The sequence below is a fragment of the Gekko japonicus genome, unplaced genomic scaffold (genome assembly GCF_001447785.1).
Source record: "Gekko japonicus isolate JY-2015 unplaced genomic scaffold, Gekko_japonicus_V1.1 scaffold943, whole genome shotgun sequence".
In the NCBI taxonomy this organism is placed as follows: Eukaryota; Metazoa; Chordata; class Lepidosauria; order Squamata; family Gekkonidae; genus Gekko; species Gekko japonicus.
Window position 1 is genome coordinate 379,330 of NW_015176000.1, and position 24,412 is coordinate 403,741.

The 24,412-nt window shown below is 43.5% G+C and overlaps 1 protein-coding gene across 2 annotated transcripts in view; it reads right to left on the reverse strand.

Moving 5' to 3' along the window:
- The window catches only part of LOC107123229 (calcium-dependent secretion activator 2), a 656,096-nt gene that overhangs the window by 367,709 nt on the left and 263,975 nt on the right, over positions 1 to 24,412 (reverse strand). For both annotated transcript variants that reach the window (XM_015426436.1, XM_015426435.1), the window contains exon 6: positions 13,366 to 13,487. In XM_015426436.1, coding sequence (XP_015281922.1) covers positions 13,366 to 13,487 — 122 coding nt within the window. The remainder of the gene's footprint in view (positions 1 to 13,365; positions 13,488 to 24,412) is intronic.

Here is a 24,412-nt window from a genome sequence, read left to right on the forward strand (position 1 = left end):
CTGTATGCATGTGTTTTCCGTAGCAAACTATTTGTGGACATTAGCTCACAAGGTGAATTCACTGCCAATGCCCCCAACAAGTCAAACCAAACCTATTGTTTGTGTGGCAGGAAGAAAATAACCCTGGTTCATGTTGTGACTCAATGCATGTGAACACCTTGCTGTCTGGGGACATTCACCAAGATCAGCCAAACATATCCACAGCTGAAGAGGCAGCCATAGATGCTCTCTACCTCTATCATCATCATCAATACATCTAATTCTCAACATAGTTAGACCTGTGGATACTTAAATCCTAACTGGAATCAAAGGAAATTATATTATATGGTACAGAAGCAGAGAGGTGGGGATCGTGGTTCCTGATCAACTTTTGCCATTATAGTACTTGCAACAAGGGAGCCACTGTGTACAAATGAGTCCCAAAGAGCTAACCTCATTCAGTACTACTAAAACCCATTACAAAATGTTACTTTGGACACATTTGTAAATACATAAACATGTATATTGTATAGTGATTTTAAAACCTCAATGTTTCTCCCCTAGAGCTCATCAAGGAGTTATGAAGAACTGTTGTTTGTACATTTTATTAAACATTTCCAGCCATGAACATTAATGGCTAAGAAGTCACATGGATACTGCTGTGCCCAGCTCCATTTTAGCCCTAAATAGCAATGCCAATAATGGCCAAGAAGAAAGTGCTAGGTGTCTGCCATTCAAGGAACAGGACACCCTATGGTGTGAAAGCAACAAAGCAGTGCTGGACTTTACTGAGCTAAGACTCTTTGAAAACATTGCTCTAACTGAGGTTGGAGAGAAAAGGTCATTTTCTATGCTGGTGGCCTTTTGAAAGCTTAAGAAAGTAGAAAGCTGCTGTGAGAAGGAGGGAGACAAAAATAAAAGAAGCAATGTTTCACAAACAGTAACAAACATTTAATATGGCTGGCAACTCAGGGTGCAATATGAAGGTCAATTTGTAAAACTGAAGCATAAAGTTGGATCAAGCCATAAGGTTATACTAGCATAATTTGGAACTTTTTAGAAACGCCACCATATACTTCACAGCGTACAAAGGCACTTGCGTATATGCAGCATCATTCCAAAGGGTAGTCATCCTTATGAGAGAAAGGGAAAGGCTTGCCATTTGGAAATAGAATTACGAGGCAATTCCAGTCTAAGGCTGGCTTGACCATACATTTACTGCTTGAAACTGATGTTTCTGAAGGCCTACTCAGTATATTATTTCTACTTTAAAAAAAATGTTATCTCTTGGTAGCTGGCAGCAAATGTATTCGTCTACATACAGGAAGACTTCCCCTCTGCCACTGGAAAAGGTAGCCAAGAAATATAAGCACTGACACCTCAGTTTTACATACCAATCACATTGTGAGATGGGCAACAGCAAATTGTTCTGTGTGTGTGCTGTTGTATCGCCTGAGCAACTGGAGTGTTGGAGAAAACTACCACACAGCTGTACCATCCTATTTATTTATTTATTTATTTATTTATTCGATTTATATACCGCCCTAACCCCCCCCATGGGGGTCTCTGGGCGGTTTACAATTTGTAGTGCTAGTCACCTGTTACATTCCCTAACTACGGCCACAATTCATACAGGGGTTGGGTCATCCTACCAGCACCCTAGGTGGTGACGGTTCTTCTCCGGCCTCCGGCTTCTTCGGCTGCAGATGTCTCTCGGCCCTCAGTCCAGCGGGACGTCTCTCCTTCCTCTGGTGCTTCCGGCGGGTGGCTGCTTTTTCGGCGCACGAATCCGCTCTCCCTGGCCCCGGCTGTGTCCATTCGGCTCCACCACGCTGGGAGATGACGTCTTCCGCGCCTCTTTGCTGCTGGCGATGGCCACCTCTGTTGTTTCACCGCTGGCCACCAGGGATCACTCTTTCTGGCTTTCAGTCGCCGCACCACGCCGCACCACCTCGTCTCCGCTCCACTCCAGGACTCCGCCGTCGCTGTTTCGCCGCCATTACCATTGCTCCTCCGCTGGTCCTCCGCCGCACACCACACGCCTCAGGAGAGGAGAGTGCCCCCTACCCTACTAAGGGTAGGTCCCCATTTATCTACTCGCCCTTTTAATGGGCTTTCGAACCGCTGGGTGGGCTATGACTTTTTCCCATTACATCATGGTAATAAGAAACATGCAGCTCTCTCGTAGGACAAATAAATGTTGACCAATAAATGTTGCTGTGTTCAGGGGGGCATATTTCACTTTACACCCCCCTTTTCTCTTTTTTTCCTTTCCTTCTTAAAATGTATAAGGGGAGATTGAGGGAGTCTTTGTCTAGGTTGCCATTCAGCTATAGGCTGGCCTGGCTAGAGGAAGAGGGTGGTGGGAAAATTGTATTGTGTGAACAATGTCATGTGTTGTTACTTTCTGAGTATATGAGCCATCACTTTATGTACAGAGGGACCGGATAAGGGATCTGTTGGGAACAGCACTACTCATTTCTTCCAGTAGCTGCTTGGTTGTTTTGCTTTTTAGTTAATAACTGGAATCAATGGAAGGACATTTTGCTTTATGCTGTAACTACTCATTCCGAAGAACCTAGGATGGAGAACCTTTTCTTGTTCATCTCTATTTTTAGGATTCTTCAGTTTTGAAGTGTATTTGTTATAAATCTGTGAGCATAAATGCTCATATAAAATTAATATTAACTCTTCCCTAATGTGTCATGTAATTCATGAAGTCTACCTGATCTTTATCTTCAATATGATTGTAAAGCCCAAGTTCTTAATATTCATGTTCTATAATTCTTCAAAAACTTCTCAAATTAATAGTACAGCATAATGTCGCCAGTATATATCTCTAGTTCACAGTATTCTAGTCTTGCATCATCATCCTCATGGCTTCAGCGTATCTGCTTCCTTCACACACAGAAATCTTGTTAACATTGGAGCACTGTTTGGCACCCACCAATAGATTTTCCACAAAAGCTAAATTTCTTTCAAGCAATAAAACCTCGTCAACTGCCACAAAAACTATGCACCAGGCCCTGACCTGGATAGCCCAGGTAAGCCCAGTCTCATCAGATCTTGGAAGCTAAGTAGGTTGAACCCTGGCAAATATTTGGATGGGTGACCTCCAGAGAATACCAGGGCCAGGAGGTCAGAGGCAAGCTATCAAGTCTCTTCTCCGAATGTCCCCCGTGCCCCAGTAGGAGTTGCTAGAGGTCACCATGACTCCAGGCACAGGCACGCACACACACACACATGCAACCCCCCCCCCCCGAAAAAATTATGCACCAGTCCAACAAGCTATATTTATGTACATGTAATTATGGGATTCTCAGTATGGAAGAGAAATACAGACGAAAGAACAATATTGATATTTTTGGATTGGAATGCACACATAAAAGTCCTTATTTTGGCTAAAAAAGACACAAACTGATGCAAATGTGAAACACTTCAGCAATAAAATCGCTTCTCAGCCTTTTGGCTAAGATCAAGTGTAGTGTAGTGTGTAAAATTAGAAATGGCGTACAAGCAAACAAATCCAAAATAATCTTAGGTTTTGCACATAAATTTCACATATTTCAAAATTTTATTCCCGTTGTCTTTCTGCTGAATGTGACTAGGTAAACATTTGGAGGAATGCATGGAGGACATCATTCTTACTCATTCTTTTCATATATTTTGTTTATTTATTTGATTTCAAGCCCTCCCTCCCCTGCACAGGGCTCAGAGCAGGTAACAATTCAAGGGAAGGGTTGTGCATAATGTGTGTCGGTAGATATTACAACTGGTATTAAGATAGTCAGTGGCTGGAAAAAAAGGAGGGGGGATAATCTAGAAGCTACCATTGCTTCAGCCATTTGCCTGGCAGAACATTACAGTTTTCTAGGCCCTGCAGAACTGCATTAGGTCCCACGGGGACTGGATCTCATCTGGAAGAGCATTCCACCAGGCTGGGACTAGAACTGGGAAGGCCCTAGATCATTCTGAGACCAGACAGACGCATTTTGGGCCAGGAACCACCAGATTATTATTATTAATCAAGCACAATGCTCTTTGGAGGACATACCAGGAGAGACAGTCCCAAAGACCATGTAGGGCTTTGAAGGTCAAAACCAAAACCCTAAATTTGATCTGGTATTCTACTTGGAGCTAGTGCAGTTGGTGAGCCACCAGTTGTATATGGGTGCTAGATGATGTTCCTGTAAGTAGACATGCTGCTGTGTTCTGGACCAGTTTGTAACTTTCAGATGAAGATTATGACAATGGCTGCGATGTCAAACTTTATAAAACAATCTGACATGCTAAACATAAAACATGTTTAACATGCCAGATTTACAGTGACGATGAATATTTGTAAGTGAACAGAAAATGCCATATGCTTTATTTACAGTCTTCATATAAGCCTTTGATCCTTACAATGTTTGCCATATTTCAGTGTATGCTTGTAAAATTAAGATTTACAGCAAAATAGGAATTATTGGCAAAAGTACATTTTCCAGAAATATGTACGTTTGCTGACCCAACAGCGCATAAACTTAGACTGGAGTCCCTCTACATAGCACTGTGCCACAAGAGTTGACAATCTGAACGACCATTGGATACTCACCGTGAAGGGTCCTTCTCAGGGGTCTTTTCGTAGAAAAAGAGCTGCACGAGCTCATTAGCATATGGTGTGCTAATGAGCTACTAGGCTATTAGCATATGCCACGCTGCCAGACATCACTGGAAGTGATGTCAGAAGGGGAAGCAAAAGGGGGTGAGGCATCTTCAAAAGCCTCCCCCCTTCCCTTCCCCAGCTGGCTTGCGGGGGGGAGCGAAGAGAGAAGGGGTTTAAAGTTTAAACCCCTTCTCACTAAAGTTGGGCCACAGAAGGAGGAAAGAGGGAAGGAAAGAGAGAGAGTAGAGAGAAGGAAAGAGGGAAGGAAAGAGGGAAAGAAAGAGAAGGAAAGAAGGAAGAAAAGAGGGAATAAAAAGAGAAAAGGAAAGAGGGTAAGAAAAAGAAGGAAAGAAGGAAAGAAGGAGGAAAAGAAAGAGAGAGAAGGGAAGAAGGGGGGAAAGAGGGAATGGAGGAAAAATGAGAAAAGAAGGCGGGACACCCACACTGCATGCACCCCCATCTTCAGAGGACTGTCCCCTTTGAGGGGACATATGCTGTGTCCTGGTCCAAAGCCCGGTTCTTTTGCCTCCTGCTCCGAAGTAGAAAACTGTTTAGAGGAAATAAGGATGGAAAACTGCAATGTACTTTCTAAATAGCTTGCTTGAAACATGGATGTGCACCGCTGGCATCTGTAGTTGAGATAAGAACGCATCAAGCCCTGATGGATACATCATTGTGAACTTGGGAATGAATTCAAATTCAGCAATCTCAGTTTGTTATCTGTAATTGAAGCTTCTCTGAGGAGTGTTAAAACATATTCAGCAAGGGAATGACCTTCACCCAAAGGGTCTACCGGCCTAAGTGATTATCCTGCTGGAAACTCACTGGGAGTGGTTCCATATTCCAAGGTACTCAGAAATGCAGGCACTCCAAATAGAGGGGTGTGGGGCCAGAACCAATGTTTGGACTGGACAGTGCTGTATACCTCCTTGCAGAGGACAGTCCTCAGAGTGTGGCAATGTGTCATTTGTGGTGGTACAAAGAGTCTGGGAGGTTGCAGCCTATCCTCAGTGTCTGCCAGTGTGATCGTCCTGGGGTCACCGCACTTTGGAGCGGCTGGCACAAGAACCGGGCTTTCGACCAGGACAAAGAATATGTCCCCTCGAAGGGGAGACTCTGCTGAAGATGGGGGTGCATGAAGTGTGGGGGTCCCAACCTTGTTTTGGCTGCAGAGGGCACTTCCCTATTCTAATTGCCTTTAAAATAGAGGCCTCCTGGAGGTCCCCCAAATAGAAGGTTATGGGGCCAGAATCAGTGTTTGGACTGGGCAGTGCTGTATGTCTCCTTGCAGGGGACAGTCCCCTAAGCGTGGGGATGTGTCATTTGGGGTGGTCCACAGATTGTTTTGTGGGTGCAGCCTTGCCCCAGGGTCTGCCTGTGTGATTGTCCTAAGGGGCACTGAACTTTGGAGTGGCTGGTACAAGAACCAGGCTTTGGACCAGGACACAGTATATGTCCCCTCGAAGGGGAGAGGCTGCTGATCATGAAGACATATGAAATATGTTGGTTCAATCATTATTTAGGGTTGTGGCCACCAGTTCCTAATTCAATTCTCCTTAGAAATAGAGGCCTCTTGTTTCCAGCATGCTGGAAACAAGAGAGAATACCAGAGACCACAGAATGGATACAAAAAGTGCTGTTTATGGCTGAAATGGACAAAATAACAAGAACATTGAACAACAAAGAAGACCAAGAATTTATTGAAGAATGGAACGACTTTAAGGACTATCTAGAGAAAAACTGGGATGTGAAACAAAATTTATTGTATTTAGAACAATACTGATAGAATTGTTATCTTGTAACTGAGAATAGATTTGTGAAATAAATGTAAGAGTATGAGGAAAGAAGGGTAGAGCACTGCGGGAAGCCACTAGAAGGGGAGGGAAGGAGGGGAATATGGGTATTTGTTGACTGAAAGTAAATGTTAAGCATGCTATTATATCCAAAAATAAAAGTTTTTTGCAAAAAAGAAAAGAAATAGAGGCCTCTTGGAAGCACTCCAAATAGAAGGGTGTGGTGCTAGAACCAGTGTTTGGACTGGGCAGTGCCATATGTCTCCTTGCAGAGGACAGTACCCAGAGTGTAGGGATGTGTTATTTGGGGTAGTCCAAAGATTCTGGGGGGTTGAAGCCAGGCCCCAGTGTCTGCCTGCGTGATTGTCCTGGGGGGCCTGCATTTTGGAGCAGCTGGCACAAGAACTGTGCTTTGGACCAGGAAACAGGATGTATCTTCTTGAAGTGGAGAGTTCCCTGAACATGGGGGTATATGATATGTGGTTTTCCAGACCTTATTTTGGGGTTCAGAGCTTTCCAACTCTCCTCAGTGTTTCTATTTGGGGGTTATTTATTTATTTTACTTTTTAAACATTTTTGATGTCACCTCACTAATGTGATGCCTGGGAACTGCAGAGACTTTTGTTGGAAACGAGTCTGAAAACCCCAAGTAGCATCTGGGCTAGTGAACAGAATGCTGAGGAGGATCCATGTCTAACTATTGTGTCATGTGGTCTACATAGTATCTTTAAATGTCATCTGCTCCCTGGTGGTCCTCGTGCCCTTGAACCTCTCAGTACAGTTAACTGGAAGTCCACCATGGTTCACTATAGTAGCCATAACTTTGTAACTGGCAGGTGGTTTCGCACAGAACAATACAAAAATTTATACAAGTGTGATTGACAGTCTGGACCTTATATACCTAAAGCAACAGAAAGTAGGGATCTGGGATGTTATACTGCAACATTTCAGTATGAGAAGCCGTATTCTGACCATGAACAATTTTGTGATTGTCCAAAACTGGCCCGGGGGGGGGGGGGGCAAGGCTGGCCCTAGTGTCTGCCAGTGTAATTGTCCTGGGGGAACTCACTTTGGAGCAACTGGCATCAGAACTGGGCTTTGGACCAGGAAGCGACATATGCAGCCTTGAATGGGAGGGTCCCCTGAAAAAGGTGGTGTATCATATGTGGTGGCCTGAGGTGGAAATCTTTTGAGTTGTTATAGCCAGATAAAAGGATGTGAGGACTGTTTAGAGGAAATAAGTCATGATGCAAAGCTGCAATGTACTTTCTAAGTAGCTTGATTGAAACATGGGTGTGGACCATTAGCATCTATGGTTGAGATAAGAACACATCAAGCCCTGATGGATCCATCATTGTGAACTTGGGAATGAATTCAAATTCACCAATCTCAGTTTGTTATTGGTAATTGAAGCTTCTCTGAAGAGTGTTAAAACTCATTCATCAAGGGAATGACCTTCACCCTAAGGTCTCTCTGTGTGATTCTCCTGCTAGAAACTCACTGGGGAGTGATTCCTTATTCCAAGGTACTTGGAAATACAGGCACTCCAAATAGAATGGTGTGGGGCTAGAACCAGTGTTTGGACTGGGCATTGCTGGATGTGTCCTTGCAGGGGAGAGTCCTCAGAGCCTGGATATGTGTAATTTGGGGTGGTCCACAGTGTCTGCCTGTGTGATTGTCCTGGGGGCACCACACCTTGGAATGGCTGGAACAAGACCCGGGCTTTGGACCAGGACAGAGTATATTGTCAAGGTTTCCCTCTCTCATCCCAGTCCAGGTATGGGAGAGAAACCAAGCATTCATCAACAATTAAACAAATGCCAGTAGAATGTCTGTACACTCTCCAGGCCTTACCAGTAGTCACTGCCACCAGGATTTCTTTAACCAGCCCCACAACAAACACAGGAGCCGAGATCCCAAACTCCTTCTTGCTTTATGGGACTTTCCCACGTTACCAGCTCTGTACCAGGGCTGCAAACAATTAAGTACCACAGTGGTAGCCTCCTTAGTTGAATGGCTTTAGGCACAAGATTCAGTCTTAGAGATCAGGTTGCAACAGAGGAAACAGGTTCAGATAATATTGATTATATACTATCTTTATTCAGTGCACAAGCATGCATATAACATGAGACTAGCAAAAGATAAGAAACAACAGATATCTATCGCTTGCTCAGCTCTAGCTACACAATAGAGGTATGTCATAGTTACCAGGCTTTTAGAGGTATCAGATGAAACAGTCCAAGGTCTCACCGGGGGATCTTGAAGAGGAACCCCATGGTTTTGTTTGGGCAGCTAGTCCAGCTTGGCTGCCGAACACTCTCATTCCATGTTAACAACAGTCAATCCAAAAGAACTCTTTGTTTCCCAGAGAGAAAACTCACTTAACTCTCCTCTTCCCTCATATGGATCATTACTGATATACCTCCCCCTCCGTCACCACCAGGTATGACCATTTACCCAATAGTGAGAGAGTGGGAAGGCGTTCCAATCTCTGGTTACCATACGTTGTCAGGCAAGGTATGTTTTGATTGGCTCGGAGTTGGGCATCCCACTCCAGCCTCTTCTATTGACCATGTGTCATGTCAGGGAATGCTTTTGATGTGCTAATGTACTGGGCATAACTTGGCTTGGGAAGGAGCTGGCAAGTTGCTTTCTCTTGGCAGAGGTGTCAAAGTGTCTTGTATATGGAGATGCGGCCTGGCCATCTGGCAAGCCATTTGCACAGGTGACAGGAATAGCATGGTAGTGTTACCAGCAAGGGCCATCTGGCCAAAGCAAGGGGGATTTTAGAAAAGCCTTTTTCTATACATATATGTCCCCTCGAACGAGAGAGTCCTCTGAAGATGGGGGTGTATGAAGTGTGGGGATCCCAACTTTATTTTGGCTGCAGAGGGCACTTCCTTATTCAAGTCTCCTTTGAAGTACAGGCCTTCTGGAGGCCCCCAAATACAAGGGTGTGGTGCCAGAACCGGTGTTTGGACTGGGAAGTACTGGTTGTCTCCTTGCAGGGGACAGTCCCCAGAATCTGGCACAAGAGCCGGGCCTTGGATCAGGAAGTGTCATATGTCCCCTCAAAGGGGAGAGTCTGCTGAAGATGGGGATGCATGAAGTGCGGGGGTCCCAACCTTATCTTGGCTGCAGAGGGCACTTTCTTATTCAAATTGCCTTTAAAAAAGAGGCCTTCTGGAGGTCCCCCAAATAGAAGGGTGTGGGGCCAGAACCAGTTTTTGGAATGGGCAGTGCCATATGTCTCCTTGCAGAGGACAGTCCCCGGAGTGTAGGGATGTGGCATTTGGGGTGGTCCAACTATTTTGGGGTGTTGCAGCCTGGCCCTAGTATCTGCTTGATTGTTCTGGGGCCCTGCACTTTGAAGCAGCTGGTACGAGAACTGTGCTTTGGAACCGGAAACTGGATATATCTTCTTGAAGGGGAGAGTTCCCTGAACGTGGGGGTATATGATATGTGGTGTTCCAGACCTTATTTTGGGGTTCAGAGCTTTCCAACTCTCCTCAGTGTTTCTGGATGATTTCACAAATAAGTCACAAATAAGGAACTGCAAATAAGGAACCAACTTCAACCTCCTGTGCAGTGGCCACTGAACAGAAAGAAACTGTAAAACCACAAAGATTATATATCTGAAACAGAAAGAAAACTATTTCTATAACGCTTGAAAGTATTTCTGTAACACCAGAAACATGTTTTAGCCTACAGTTGTACAACCAAAAGAAACACAATCATATTTACATGTTTATGATTCTTTGTGATGGATTTTTTAGATGAATTTTGAACTGGTGCCAAATTCATGGCTGTCACTTAGAGAACTCAATGACTATAAACTTCAAAACCTGTTTTTCATAGGATATGTTAAGGAGCAGGAAAAGCTCTCCGCAGCCTATTTGAACAGACACCTACAAAAGATCCTGAATGACATTTTAGTAAAAAGGAACAGACATTAAAGTAAATGACCAACCCACAGGATGATCAAATCCACCAAACATGCTTAATTATCTTCACGTGTGTCAGTCTGGCTAGTTCTAACTAGAGGTGGCATGATATTTTCTCTATTTTGCTGCCTGCCTCTTCCCAAAATTAACTAGAATAAGTACACTCTGCAGTTCACAATGGGATAACCTCAGCAGGTAAGCAAACTGGGTTGGGATGGATTACAGGAGTATTGACTTTAAACTGTTTGTGCAAGCCAAGCTTTAGTAAGCCTGTTCTGTATTAGCCAGGGCTCTAGTCGGGGGGGAGCTCTCAGGTACGGAGCTCCGGAAGAGAACCTCTAGGGGGCGGGGCGATCACGTGGTGAAGCCCCACCCCCTTCTTTACCCCACCGTCTGCTTCGATCCTCATTCCGTTTGGGAATGAGGATGAAGCAGGAGGGTAAGTAGCCGGGCCTTCTGACACACTTCCGGTGATGTCAGGGGGTGTGGCCTTCTGTCACTTCCGGTGATGTCAGGGGGCGTGGCATATGCAAATAAGTTATGCTAATGAGTTATGCTAATGAGCTCCGGCAGCTCTTTTTCTACAACAAGACCCCTGGTATTAGCCTAGAAAAGATGTAAGCACCACTGATAAAGAAGAGGCTACATTTTAAGAGTAGCGGCTATTTCTTAGCTTTATGGTCACTAACTGCTTGGGAGAGAGGAGTTTTTCAAGACTCAAAAGAATTAAAAATGAATTAAGGGCCGCGATGATTCAAAAGAGGTTGTGGCATGGAGCATTCTGTACATTGAAAGTTACGAACTTAGACAAACAAATTTTGATGAAGTTTTGGATGATTTTGCTATGAGGAAGGCTAGAAAAAAACATTTTTAGTCTTACCGTATTTGATGGCTGTCGTTTACTTCTTAATATGTATTTTAAAACTGACTGTTTAATGACAACATAAAGTAGATTCTAAAAGTACCACACTGTCAGATAATCATGATCATATTATTTACACTTCCCAGGCAATATAATTTGTAAACTCAAGGGTTTTTTTTAAAGAATAACGTTACAACTTCATTTTCCTAAAAATGTATGCTTATTCCACAAAGGTTTACAAAGTTTAGTTACTGCAAAAGTTTTTCAGTATTAATTTCAACATTTATGCATTTTTCCCAATCACTATGGTATTTAACAATAACATCTTATGTCCTTTAGAAAAAAAATTGTGAATTGCAGAATTTTAAATACCCATCATCATCCTTGGCTTCACCCAGTTTTGTTTATAACACTCTTCCATTTTCTTCTAGTCATGTGGGTCTTCATGGATGTGCTTGCTGGCCAAGCCATCTGCTCTTCACCACGGACTCTCCTCTTTGGAAGGCAGCTATTACCCCATCAACGCTTCACCCTCTTTTATCTCTGATCTCTTAAGATCACCTCAAAGCTTTCTTTCTTCGCTCTTGTGTGTGTGTGTGATTTTTAAAAAATTTAATTAGACTGAATGTATTAGGGTATTTTCTTAATAAATCTCATAAAAGATATTTCCTGACTGTTGTCTGCGCAGCTCTGAGTGGGTCCTGACTGGTATAGCTGGAGGTCGGTCCCTAGCTTGCGCACTCAGGGTCTCTCAGCTAAACTTCCCCATAACAAATCCAGAGACCTGGTGTTGTGGCTAATGCAGGATAATCCAATTTATTTATTTATTTATTTCTCAAATTTTTACCCCACCCTCCCAGCCAAGGCCGGCTCAGGGCGGCTTACACAAAATCAGCATATATTTGCAATAAAACAATTAAAACATTTAAAACAATACTAAACCTAGTTAACAATAACACAGTAGGTGCTAGTATTGTTGTTGCTGGATCAACGACGGCTACCATATTAGCTCTTTCTTCCCATAACCGGCTCCTAGAGCTACTTCAGGTGTCTTCCAGGCGGTTGGCACAAGCTGATGTTATAAAGTCCAGAGACAGCAGGGCTTCCTATCCCTCAACCACTAGTTGTTAATGAAGTTGAATGGTGGTGGTGATGTAAAATATTACTGTAGCACAACAACAGCAAAGTCCTCAATGATATGCAGAGGGGGCCTCAGTCAAGTTATTAGACAGTAATAAAGCTGGTCAGTGTTAAAGGGCAAGTAGACTTAATGGATGAACCTAGTCCTTCTGATTGAAAAGAAAGCAGGGGTGGGAGTGCTGAATCCCTCCCCCCATACACACACACTGTGCTTTTCCAACTGAAACTATTTCTTTAGGATGCTGTTCTCCCACTGGATTTACTTTTTATAGAAAGCTCCGATGAGAGGACACAAATTCAGGGAGGAAAGCTGAGGCAGATCATCTCTACCCCACAGGTGATTTGGAGACAGACCCTATTCTGCACACAGATTTGCTGGAGTCACATCTAGTTTTTCCCCAATTACACTGAAAAATATAATCAGGTTGCCTTGGACACACTCCCTGGTCCCAGGCACTTTGCTGTGCCTTCATTACCAGCTAGTCCTAATAACATAAGGGACTTCTGTGACAGGGATAATGAATAAAACCTCCTTCCCCCTTATAGTAACGTGCATGGTGTTTTAACCAAGAAACTACTATGCAGTTCTCTCACTTTTGCTACAATTCTCCCAAATGCCATTTTCCTTTAAGGATTTCTTTAGCGTTTCTAGATCTCATGATTGCAAAAGAAGTCTGAAAACAGAAATAGAAATACTTAAGGATTAAGAAAGATAGACACAAAAGATTGCTATGTTCCTTGCTCGTAATCTCCAAGTGCATGCATAAAGAGGTTCTCTCCCATGTAAGGGTAAAGTTTCTGATTAAAAATAACTGAGGGGAAAATGGGCCATAACTGTTAACACAGTTGGTAAATGGTAAAATGATCATTTTTTCACATCTACAAAAGGCAAACTGGTACCCTCAAATTCAGTATGCATTTTGATACAGCTCTCAATGTTGAGCTCATTGGTCCAAATGGAAAGTGCACTTTCATGAAAAAACATAGTCACACAAAGCTTACTGTGGTCTTGATGCTTCTGCTTGGTCTGTCTGGAGTTTCTCCCCTCCTTCCACTTCCATTGTGCAGTAGACAATGCGGTTGGGAGCAAGTGACTTTAAACCTTGAACTTCCATAATAACAATCTAAACAAGAGTGAAAAGGAAAAAGGGTACAGCAAACACGTATCAATACTTTGGGACACAGTATTCTACATACTTGCTGTAGTAATATTAGCACCAAAGTTATCAGAGTACAGGATTTGGCCAGCTCTGTGAATGTGCTGTGTTACTTTTCTCTGTTTTTCTTGACTCATCACTCATCCCATTCCTTGCAATTTAGTAACGGATTCTTCTTGGGCATACATTAAATTTTTTAACCATCTTCAGTTTATAAAAGTCACCCCAAAACCTTTGCTCCCATGTTAACTGAGAACACATGTACAAGCTGCACATACATGTGTACATCGGTTTGTAAGAAAGAGCCAATGCACCTTCATTTTATAACTGAAACTGGTGACCAGTATCTGGATAAAATATGGAGTTTCAATCGATTTCCACTGTGTACACATTGAATGTAACAGAATAACTCAATACATGTGTAAAGAAAAACCAAATATACACTGTACAAGACTACATGTGTGTTCACTGTAACATGTGAATACGTCTAGTATGGTGTAGTGGGTAGACTGTGAGATTAGGACCTTTGAGACCCAGAGTCAAATCCCTACTCTATCATGAAGTTCATTGGATGACATTGGGCACTTTCTCTCAAACCTAATCTACCTCACAGGGTAGTATTAGGTGCAAATATTTAAGGAGGAGACAATGCCACATGGAGCTCCCGGAACGGATTAAAATGTGATATAGTTCAGAGAGAGGCAGACCCTCAGCTAGAAGCAGGCTGCAGGTGCACGTGATCATCCTCCATATTAGGCAACACACATGGAGAAAAATCCAGATCCTCAAGCGATAGTTCCATGCACTGGGATCTGTACTAGAGTGGGTCCTCACATGGCATTATAAATACGTAGAATGAGATGAAAGTGGAATGAAATAAATAAGTCATAAATGATCCACCATTGTTATGCCTGCCTTGGTCACATTCAGGTTTGATCAGCGTAATGCACTGATGTATGGTTGTCCTCAAAGAGTATTTGGAAGCTTAAACTGGCTCAGAATAAGGCAGCCAAGATGGCAGGGATAGACTGTAGCATTCAATAAAATTTCAATAAGGAAGAATCCACATAGGCTGACTGTTTGTATCTAGGCACAATTCAAGATGTTGGCTTGCCTGTAGAACCCGAAATAATCTAAGACAAGGATATGTAAAGGACCTTTCCACATACAAATCTGCACAAGAATCAACACTGAGACCCTTCTCCAACATCCTAGCCTTCAGAGATTTTTTTTGGGGGGGAGTTGCTACTAGAGACAGGGCCTTCTCTATAATGATGCCCCAGCTTTGGAACTCCTATACTGTGATACCTATTGGCTCGTGCCAGGCTAATTCCATTTAATTCATACAAATGTTTAAGAATTAACCTTTGTGGACTCCAACGACTGATAATTTTTGAAAGGTATTTTAATTGCTGATCACTTTTATTATATTTCTATTGATATGTGTTTTTTCCCCCTCATGGATCACTGCCTTGTCGTGGCGAGGGGGCTTACGTGGTTCGATGAGGCTGTGGGCTATGCCGTGGAGGGCCACCCAAGACGGACAGGCCACAGCAGAGAACTCAGACCAAGCGTGATCCCCTGGAGAAGGAAATGGCAACCCACTCCAGTATGTTTGCCAAGAAAACCCAATGGACAGTATCAAAAGGCTAAAAGATATGATGCCGGAAGATGAGCCCCTCAGGTCGGAAGGTGTCCAATATGCTACTGAGGAAGAGCAGAGGGCAAGTACAAGTAACCCCAGGAAGAGTGAAGCGGCTGGGCCAAAGCCGAAAGGACACTCAGTTGTGGATGTGTCTGATGGTGAAAGGAAAGTCTGATGCTGCAAAGAAGAATACTGCATAGAAACCTGGAATGTAAGATCTATAAATCAAGGTAAGCTTGACGTGGTCAAAAATGAGATGGCAAGACTGAACATCGATATCATAGGAATCAGTGAACTAAAGTGGACAGGAGTGGGTGACTAACTCAGAAGACCATTATATCTACTACTGTGGCCAGGAATCTCGTAGAAAAAATGGTGTGGCCTTTATAGTCAACAAGAGAGTGCAAAAGGCAGTACTGGGATACAATCTCAAAAATGACAGAATGATTTCTGTCCGATTCCAAGGCAAACCATTCAACATCACAGTAATCCAAGTCTATGCCCCAACCACTGATGCAGAAGAGGCTGAAGTGGACCGGTTCTATGAAGACCTACAACACCTCCTAGAACTAACACCAAAAAATGATGTCCTCATCATCATAGGGGACTGGAATGCTAAAGTAGGAAGTCAAAAGGTAACTGGAATAACAGACAAGTTTGGCCTTGGAAAGCAAAATGAAGCAGGGCAAAGGTTAACAGAGTTTTGTCAAGAGAACACACTGGTCATAGCGAACACCCTTTTCCAACAACCTAAGAGGCGACTCTACACATGGACATCACCAGATGGGCAACACCGAAATCAGATTGACTATATAATTTGCAGTCAAAGATGGAGAAGCTCTATCCAGTCAGTAAAAACAAGACCTGGAGCTGACTGTGGTTCAGATCATGAGCTACTCATTGCAAAATTCAGACTTAAACTGAAGAAAATCGGGAAAACCACGAGGCCATTCAGGTTTGACCTAGATCGCATCCCTGATGAATATACAGTAGAGGTGAAGAATAGATTCAAGGGTCTGGATTTGATAGATAGAGTGCCTGAAGAACTATGGACAGAGGTTCGTGACATCGTACAGGAGGCAGCAATCACCACCATACCAAAGAAAAAGAAATGCAAGAAAGCAAAATGGCTTTCTGATGAGGCTTTACAAATAGCAGAGGAAAGAAGGAAAGCGAAAGGCAAAGGCGAAAAGGAAAGATTTACCCAACTGAACGCAGATTTCCAGAGAACAGCAAGGAGAGATAAGGAGGCCTTCCTGAATGAACAGTGCAAAGTAATAGAAGAAAACAATAGAATGGGAAGGACTAGAGATCTCTTCAAGAAAATTGGAGAAATCAAGGGAGCGTTCCATGCAAAGCTGGCCATGATAAAGGACAAAAACGGTAGGGACCTAACAGAAGCAGAAGAGATTAGGAAAAGATGGCAAGAATACACAGAAGAACTATACAAGAAAGACCTCAATGTCCTTGACAAACACGACGGTATAATCACTGACCTTGAGCCAGACATCCTGGAATGTGAAGTTAAATGGGCCTTAGAAAGCATTACTAACAACAAAGCTAGTGGAGGTGATGGTATTCCAGCTGAGCTATTCAAAGTCTTAGAAGATGATGCTGTTAAAGTTCTGCACTCCATTTGCCAGCAAATTTGGAAAACGCAACAGTGGCCACAGGATTGGAAAAGATCAGTATACATTCCAATCCCAAAGAAGGGCAATGCCAAGGAATGTTCAAACTATCGCACAATTGCACTCATATCACACGCTAGCAAGGTCATGCTCAAGATCCTACAAGCTAGGCTTCAACAGTACGTGGATAGAGAACTACCAGAAGTACAAGCTGGGTTTCGAAGAGGTAGAGGAACTAGAGATCAAATTGCCAACATTCGCTGGATTATGGAGAAAGCAAGAGAGTACCAGAAAAATATCTACTTCTGCTTCATTGACTATGCTAAAGCTTTTGACTGTGTGGATCACAACAAACTATGGCAGGTCCTTAAAGAGATGGGAGTACCAGACCACCTCACATGTCTCTTGAGAAACCTGTATAAGGGCCAAGAAGCGACAGTTAGAACCGGATACGGAACAACTGATTGGTTCAGCATAGGAAAAGGAGTACGACAAGGATGTATATTGTCACCTTGCTTATTTAATATATATGCAGAGTACATCATGCGAAATGCTGGCCTGGATGAATCACAAGCGGGAATTAAGATTGCTGGGGAAAAGATCAACAACCTCAGATATGCAGATGATACCACTCTAATGGCTGAAAGTGAAGAGGATCTAAAGAGCCTCTTGCTCAGAGTAAAAGAGGAGAGCGCAAAAGTGGGCTTGAAGCTCAACATTTAAAAAACTAAGATCATGGCATCCGGCCCCATCACTCCTTGGCAAATAGAAGGGGAAGTCGTGGAAGTAGTGACAGACTTCACGTTCCTGGGATCCCAGATCACCGCAGACTGTGACAGCAGCCATGAAATTAAAAGATGCCTGCTCCTTGGGAGGAAAGCAATGGCGAACCTAAACAGCATGATAAAAAGTAGAGATATCACCCTGCCAACAAAAGTCCGCATGGTCAAAGCAATGGTATTCCCAGTAGTCATGTATGGCTGCGAGAGTTGGACTATAAGGAAGGCTGAGTGCCGAAGAATAGATTCTTTTGAACTATGGTGCTGGAGAAGTCTCTTGAGAGTCCCTTGGACTGCAAGAAGATCAAATCAGTCAATCCTAAAAGAAATCAACCCTGACTGTTCCCTGGAAGGCCAGATAATGAAACTGAAGCTCAAATACTTTGGCCACCAAATGAGAAGGGAGCACTCACTGGAGAAGACCCTGATGCTGGGAAAGATTGAAGGTCAAAGAAGACGGGGACGGCAAAGGATGAGATGGTTAGACAGTGTCATAGATGCAACGAACATGAAACTGAGCATACTTCAGAGGACAGCGGAAGACAGGAAGGCCTGGCGTGATCTGGTCCATGGGGTCGCGAAGAGTCGGACTCGACTGTGCGAATGAACAACAACAAAATTGATATGTTTTTTACAGGTCACAAGCCACTCGGAGAATTAGAGATAAAACTCTACCAACTCCTCATTCAACAACTCTAATCAGCTGTAATGTCAAGAGCACAAAGCCTCTGTATGGTACCGATGTCCAGAACATGAAGATCAAAATCACTGGTTATAGCCCGAGATATGCAGGAAAAACTGTATCTTCATGTGAAAAGAAAAAAAGCAAGTGCGTGGTTTGTTAGTTTACTATAGTTTGTTAGTCTACATGTTACCAATGCAGAAATATTTCTAAGTTTAATTATGTAGGATAAATCTGAACAAGCAAACTCCTCTAGCACTTATCTGTTGCCTGTGGTAAAAAGCATAAAATATGACAAAGGATTCATAATTTGAAATCCAAAGGCGATTTAAAAGAAAAGCATCATCTAGTGATATTTCTACATGGGTTTGCTCTGGGTACATACTTTTTAAGTTTTAATATAATAATTGTGTAAGGAATATTACCTACTGCACATCTGTAGGGTTCAGAGCTGGCTAAAAAAAGTTTGGATGCCAATTTCCTTTACAAAATTTCACTCAGTGCTGCAAACATCAGCATTCTTAGTGTAGTCTTTAAAAATTTGGAAAAGCTATTAGAAGGGGTCTGAAATTTATAAATACCATGTGAATCTCAGAAGTATAAATGAATGCAAAGAGCCACTTAAATTCAAACATTTCCCTGCTTAAAGTTTATCCACAGTGACTTCAAATATATCTCACCTTATGTAGCAACTTTAAGGTAATAAGAGATTCATGGTTTTTTGGACTCAAATATGAGGCCTAGCCGGGGGTCATTTTGTAGAAAAAGTGGTGCAGGAGCTCATTAGCATAACTTATTTGCATATGCCACACACCCTGACATCATCAGAAGTGTGTCAGAAGGCAACACCCACCGCTCAGGCTCCACTGGACTGTTTTGGATTGCTAGCTATGGGGGGGGGAATAGGCAGATCTGCCCTCACAGAGGAGGGAGAGCTTGTACCTGAATAAAACTTGGTCTTAAACTGCCACTGGACTGTTTTGGATGGCCAGCAAGCACAGGAAAGTATGCGGCTGCTCGTGGGTCGAGGAGGGCGGCGTGGAGGATGCGCATGGCCTCGAGCAGGTAAGGGGCCACAGTGGTGGTAGGGCAGAGGCATAGGAGGAGTAAGTGCAGGAGGTCAGAGCAGAACTCCTCACAGGCCTCACAGGAGTTGCCGGGGCCCACCTTGCCAGGGCCAGCATGAAGATGGGCAGAGCCTAGGCGGGCTGGGTGCCATGGCCCAGGCAGTGGCGGAGCAGCTCAAGGGCCAGCTCGCGGCAGCGCTCTGCTGGGTTGGCCAGCGAGCCAGAAAAGGTGAGGGGGGCTGCTGGGAGCAGAGCTTGCTGCATGTGCCTGCCCCCTGAGCTCCTTACTGCCGGAGATTTGCTTCTGTGCGCTCCTGCAGGAAATGAGCCCTGGGCCTAGCTATTCATAAAATTCTGTGATAGCCCAATGACAGTAGACTTGAGTGGAAATCCCAGAGATCCTAGGGAAATTACATCTACTCCCTCCAAAGCAGAACACAGTCTTAGGGGAAAGGCCAGCCTTGCCCCAGACCACATGAAAGGCAATATTAAAACTGTAGTTCATTGACTTTGGCATCTCTGATTACACTTTGCTTGAGAGTAGCCTTGTGGTGGATCAAACCCCAAGGTAGCATTGCCAGCTCCAGGTTGGGAATACCTGGAGATTTTGGGGGTGAGGCCTTAGGAGGGCAGGGTTTTGGGAGGGACTTCAATGGGGTATAATACCATGGATTCCACCTTCCAAAGCAGCAATTTTCTCCAGGTGAACTGACATCTGTTGTCTGGAGGTCAGTTGTAATAGTGAGAGGTACCTTTTGGCATTACTAAAGGTACAACAGAAATGCCGGCAGTGGCCAGGATTGGAAACAGTAATATGTACAAAAAAGGAAGAATTGCTGGGCACAGCTGGGTCTCATCTTAATGGTGGGAAGAGGCTTCAGGGCAAATCAGGCCTTTTGCACAAGTGCCCAAAGGCTAAATTCCACCCAGCAATTACTGTCCTTGGCTAAACTTAAGGACTAGGGACTGAGAGTTTATGTTGAAGTTGTTTCCCATTCCAAACAGACTGTCAATGGCTTGTCTTTTGGGGAGTGCTTATATATTTATTAAGGAGCTGCGGTGGCTCAAGTGGTTAAGACGCTGAACTGCAGGCTGTGGAAGGTCGGTAGTTCAGCAGTTCGAGACCCGGGTGCCGCATGACGGAGTGAGCTCCCATCTCTAGTTCCAGCTCCTGCCAACCTAGCAGTTCGAAAGCAAGAAATTGCAAGTAGATAAATAGGTACCACTTCAGTGGGAAGCTAACAGCGTTCCATGCGCCTTGGTGTTTAGTCATGCCGGCCACATGACCACGGAAACATCTTCGGACAGCGCTGGCTCTTCGGCTTTGAAACGGAGATGAGCAATGCAACCCTAGAGTCGGATTCGACTGGCTTTTGAGCAAGGGAACCTTTACCTTTATATATTTATTAACTAAAAAGCTGTTTTAAAAAAAATCCTACTTTTTCTCCTAAAATTCAAGGTAGTAGAAGCTGCTGTGGTGAAAACTAAGTTCTGGCTACATGAAACAGTAGTTTGACTCACACAAGTTTACATTTTGTTAGTCTTTAATCCCTCTTTTCCTGCTGCAAGCTACAGGACAATTCTATGCAGAGCAGTCCTATACTCTTTTAAGCCGAATAACTTCAATGGATTTAGAGGGTGTAACTCTGCTTAAATCCATACTATAACACAGCTATCTAGAATTAAAGTCTGGCTGCGTGCATTACTCTTCATGCACACATGTTGCTTTAAAAAAAAAAAAATCCTGACCAGTATCTAGTACTCTTTTGGTCAGTGCTACTTTCTCAGTACAGCAGGCTGCTGAATGGGTGGACTTTATCCAGGAGTTCTTTGACTGGAAATTGCCACAGCATCATTGCAGCCAGCTATCTAATAAACTGGGGAGAAAAGAATAAATATATCATCTACAATCTCTTTTTCTTCTCTAAAGCGGGCAGTTATTTCTTTTCTATGGTTTTTGGAAGAGCTTCAGAAGTTTTTACTCCATTTACTGCAGACGGATCTTGCTGTCAGCTTCACTAAATGTGAAAAAAATAATAATAAAGTTTTCTTGCCAGTCCTGAAAAGATTGGTTGTCTTGGCAGTGTTTAGACGAGGCAGGGGGGGAAAGAAAGGGGGCTGCCTTGCTACCACAAGCAATTATTTTCTGTTTTACTAGAGTATGTGTTATTCACTCCATCTCCACTCACAATATGCTCTTTTTATTCAGATTTTTTTAAAATAGCCTGACACTAAACATTAAAGTACTGAGCAAAAAATGACAAGAGAGGGGAAATCCCTAAAATATTTTAAAGAGGTCATAACCATGCAACAACTATGTAAAAGATATACTGTGACCCCGGTCACACGGGCCTGATATCGCGGGGGGGAGGTGTGGCTAATTGCCCTGGCGCAGTTTGATCACAATTACACAATCAGACGCGCTGGCGGCACACCACGGGTCCTTCCCTCGGCGCCGGTGGGTAAACGAGGGACCGGAGGGGAATGCCGTGCGCCGGCGCGATCACACCACGGGCATCTGGAGGCAGCCCGTGGGAAATGTTTACTAGTACCTTGGAGGTACTCGTTTTTTAATGCACATTGTCGGCAGTAAGCCATGGGTGCGCTCCACTTCCCAGATGTTGGGGTGTGATTGCGCCTGGATAATCCGCCTACCTTCCATGCCTCTCCCGCGGCAACTTTGCCGTGTGACCGGGGCCTGTGTGTTGCATTTAAATAATGGCCAGGTTCAAACAGCTCAGTAAACTGTGGTTAGTTGCTACATGAATGAGCCTTGGAGATTGTTGGGATTTTACACACACACACCTTCTTCCCCCTTGTACAACCAACAAATTAGATATTTCTGGGTTCAGGTCAAATCACAGCTTGCAGGGAAAATGCAGACTTGGAGGAAATTGATACTTGGCAACCTGGTTAACAGGGCAAGACACAGTTTGCAGGATCCCACAAGACTAATTCTCAAAGCAGCAAACCAGGGTTTATTGTTCTACTCAAATCCAGCCACTATGGGTAAGGGAAAAGACTTTGTATTTTCTGTGCTAACTTCCAGTGTGAGTATTTCATATGCTGTAGTATTCACTCAGTAAAAGCCATAAACTGAGGCTGAAAGGGGTTTGAAGTATTCTGCTGTACATTCACCATGCTATGCCCAGTGGTGCCAGTAGGCAGAATAGATACATGTAGTAGAGATAAGAAAGCACAGGGATTTCCTAACACCATCCATGATACAAGAGAGAAATATAACAGAATCCTGAAAGCATCCCTCGTTGTCCCCTCCCCCCCCAAAAAATATTTCATGCCCCAAGCAAGCAAGCAAGCAAAAAAAGCAATGGGAGGCAACACTGATTCACACTGCATATCAGGAATACTAGTCCATTGTTTTAGAAGCAAATCAAGAAAATGCACACTTCGGAATGCAAACTGAATTGAACCTCCAATTTCAATCCAGAAAAACACATCTTGTACCCCAAATATCAAAGGTCTCAGGAACAGTGATTTAGCATTACCATTTCTACAAATGCAAATCTAAAAGAAGGATTCTGGCTCCAGCTGCTGCTTTACCTCTTTTTATTAGTCTGTGCATTTGTCTCAAGCATCACTACTCCTTGTTAAACAAAGATTGTGAGAATCTAGGTTATGACCAACTATGTTTTTCTGATGGCTTGCAAACTTATTTTGAATAACCTTGCTCCATTCAGACCAGCTAGGAGCAGAAGGACACAATTCACGGGGAAACTACCTTCTGCTGCTGCTTTCAATTATTTTGATTCAAAAGGCTGTAAAAACAAGTCTTCTGATTTAACACAGCCAGCTTGCAAAGCAATTACCCTGTACCCCTTGTAACGATACCACCATCTGTGGTGGGAACGCCTCTGACTAAAATGCCATCTCCTTATGAGACATTACTATAATCCCAGGCAGAACTTAACCCATGACCATATGGCAAGCTTAATCACACTCAGCCTAGCAGTTTTCAACATCATTTATTCTGATTTCCAATGAGATTCATACATTGGATTTATTATTATTCTTATTATTTTTTAAAGTGCCTACCCCTTTGCAAGTTAACACAGGAAAATAGTGGAAAGCCTCTTGGCACACAAGACAGCTTTATTCAAAAGACAGAGAGAAGGTGGCAGATCTCATTTATAATATGTGGGTAAATCCCAGGACTATGAATTACCTTTCCTTTTGAAAAAAATCATCCAACATAAATCCAAACACATCATAGCTAACTGAGTGCCTTGCTGCAAGGCCCTCCTACTTCTGCTTATTATTCAACTGTATATTTGATGTTATTTAGATTCATTGCCCAAGTGTTGATTGAAACAGTCTGGTGCAAACCTACTGTAAAGGTAAAGGTAAAGGTTCCCTTGCTCGAAAGCCAGTCGAGTCAGACTCTAGGGTTGCGGTGCTCATCTCCGTTTCAAAGCCGAAGAGCCAGCGCTGTCCAAAGACCTTTCCGTGGTCACGTGGCCGGCATGACTAAACACCAAGGCGCACGGAATGCTGTTACCTTCCCACCAAAGTGGTACCTATTTATCTACTTGCAATTTCTTGCTTTCGAACTGCTATGTTGGCAGGAGCTGGAACTAGAGACAGGAGCTCACCCCGTCTTGCAGCACCTGGGTCTCGAACTGCTGAACTACTGACCTTCCACAGCCTGCAGTTCAGCGTCTTAACCACTTGAGCCACCGCAGCTACTGTAGATGCTCCCAAATTCCCACATTTAAAAACCTAGGCTAGCTATATCAGTGAAATGAGAGCAGATTCAAATATGCAAAAACAGCATGTGATGTTGAACTTCCTGATCTGTATCACTTCAGAAATTAGATGGAAGATAGGCAACAATGCAGTTGTCTAGGCCACAGTCCGTATCTCTTTTCCTCCCCCTCTTATGTCTCACCCCATGAAGCCTGCTCTTAGCCTGTAAGCTCTTTGAGGCAGAGAATGACCTCCCATCCCCCATGTGTTGCCCAGTGGCTTACTTATTTTATTTGAAAATAATAATCTTGAAGACTGGGTTTTGAGAAGTCTGATTCTATTGAAAACCATTTCCTCATGTTCATAGCATCTTAAATTGAAGATATG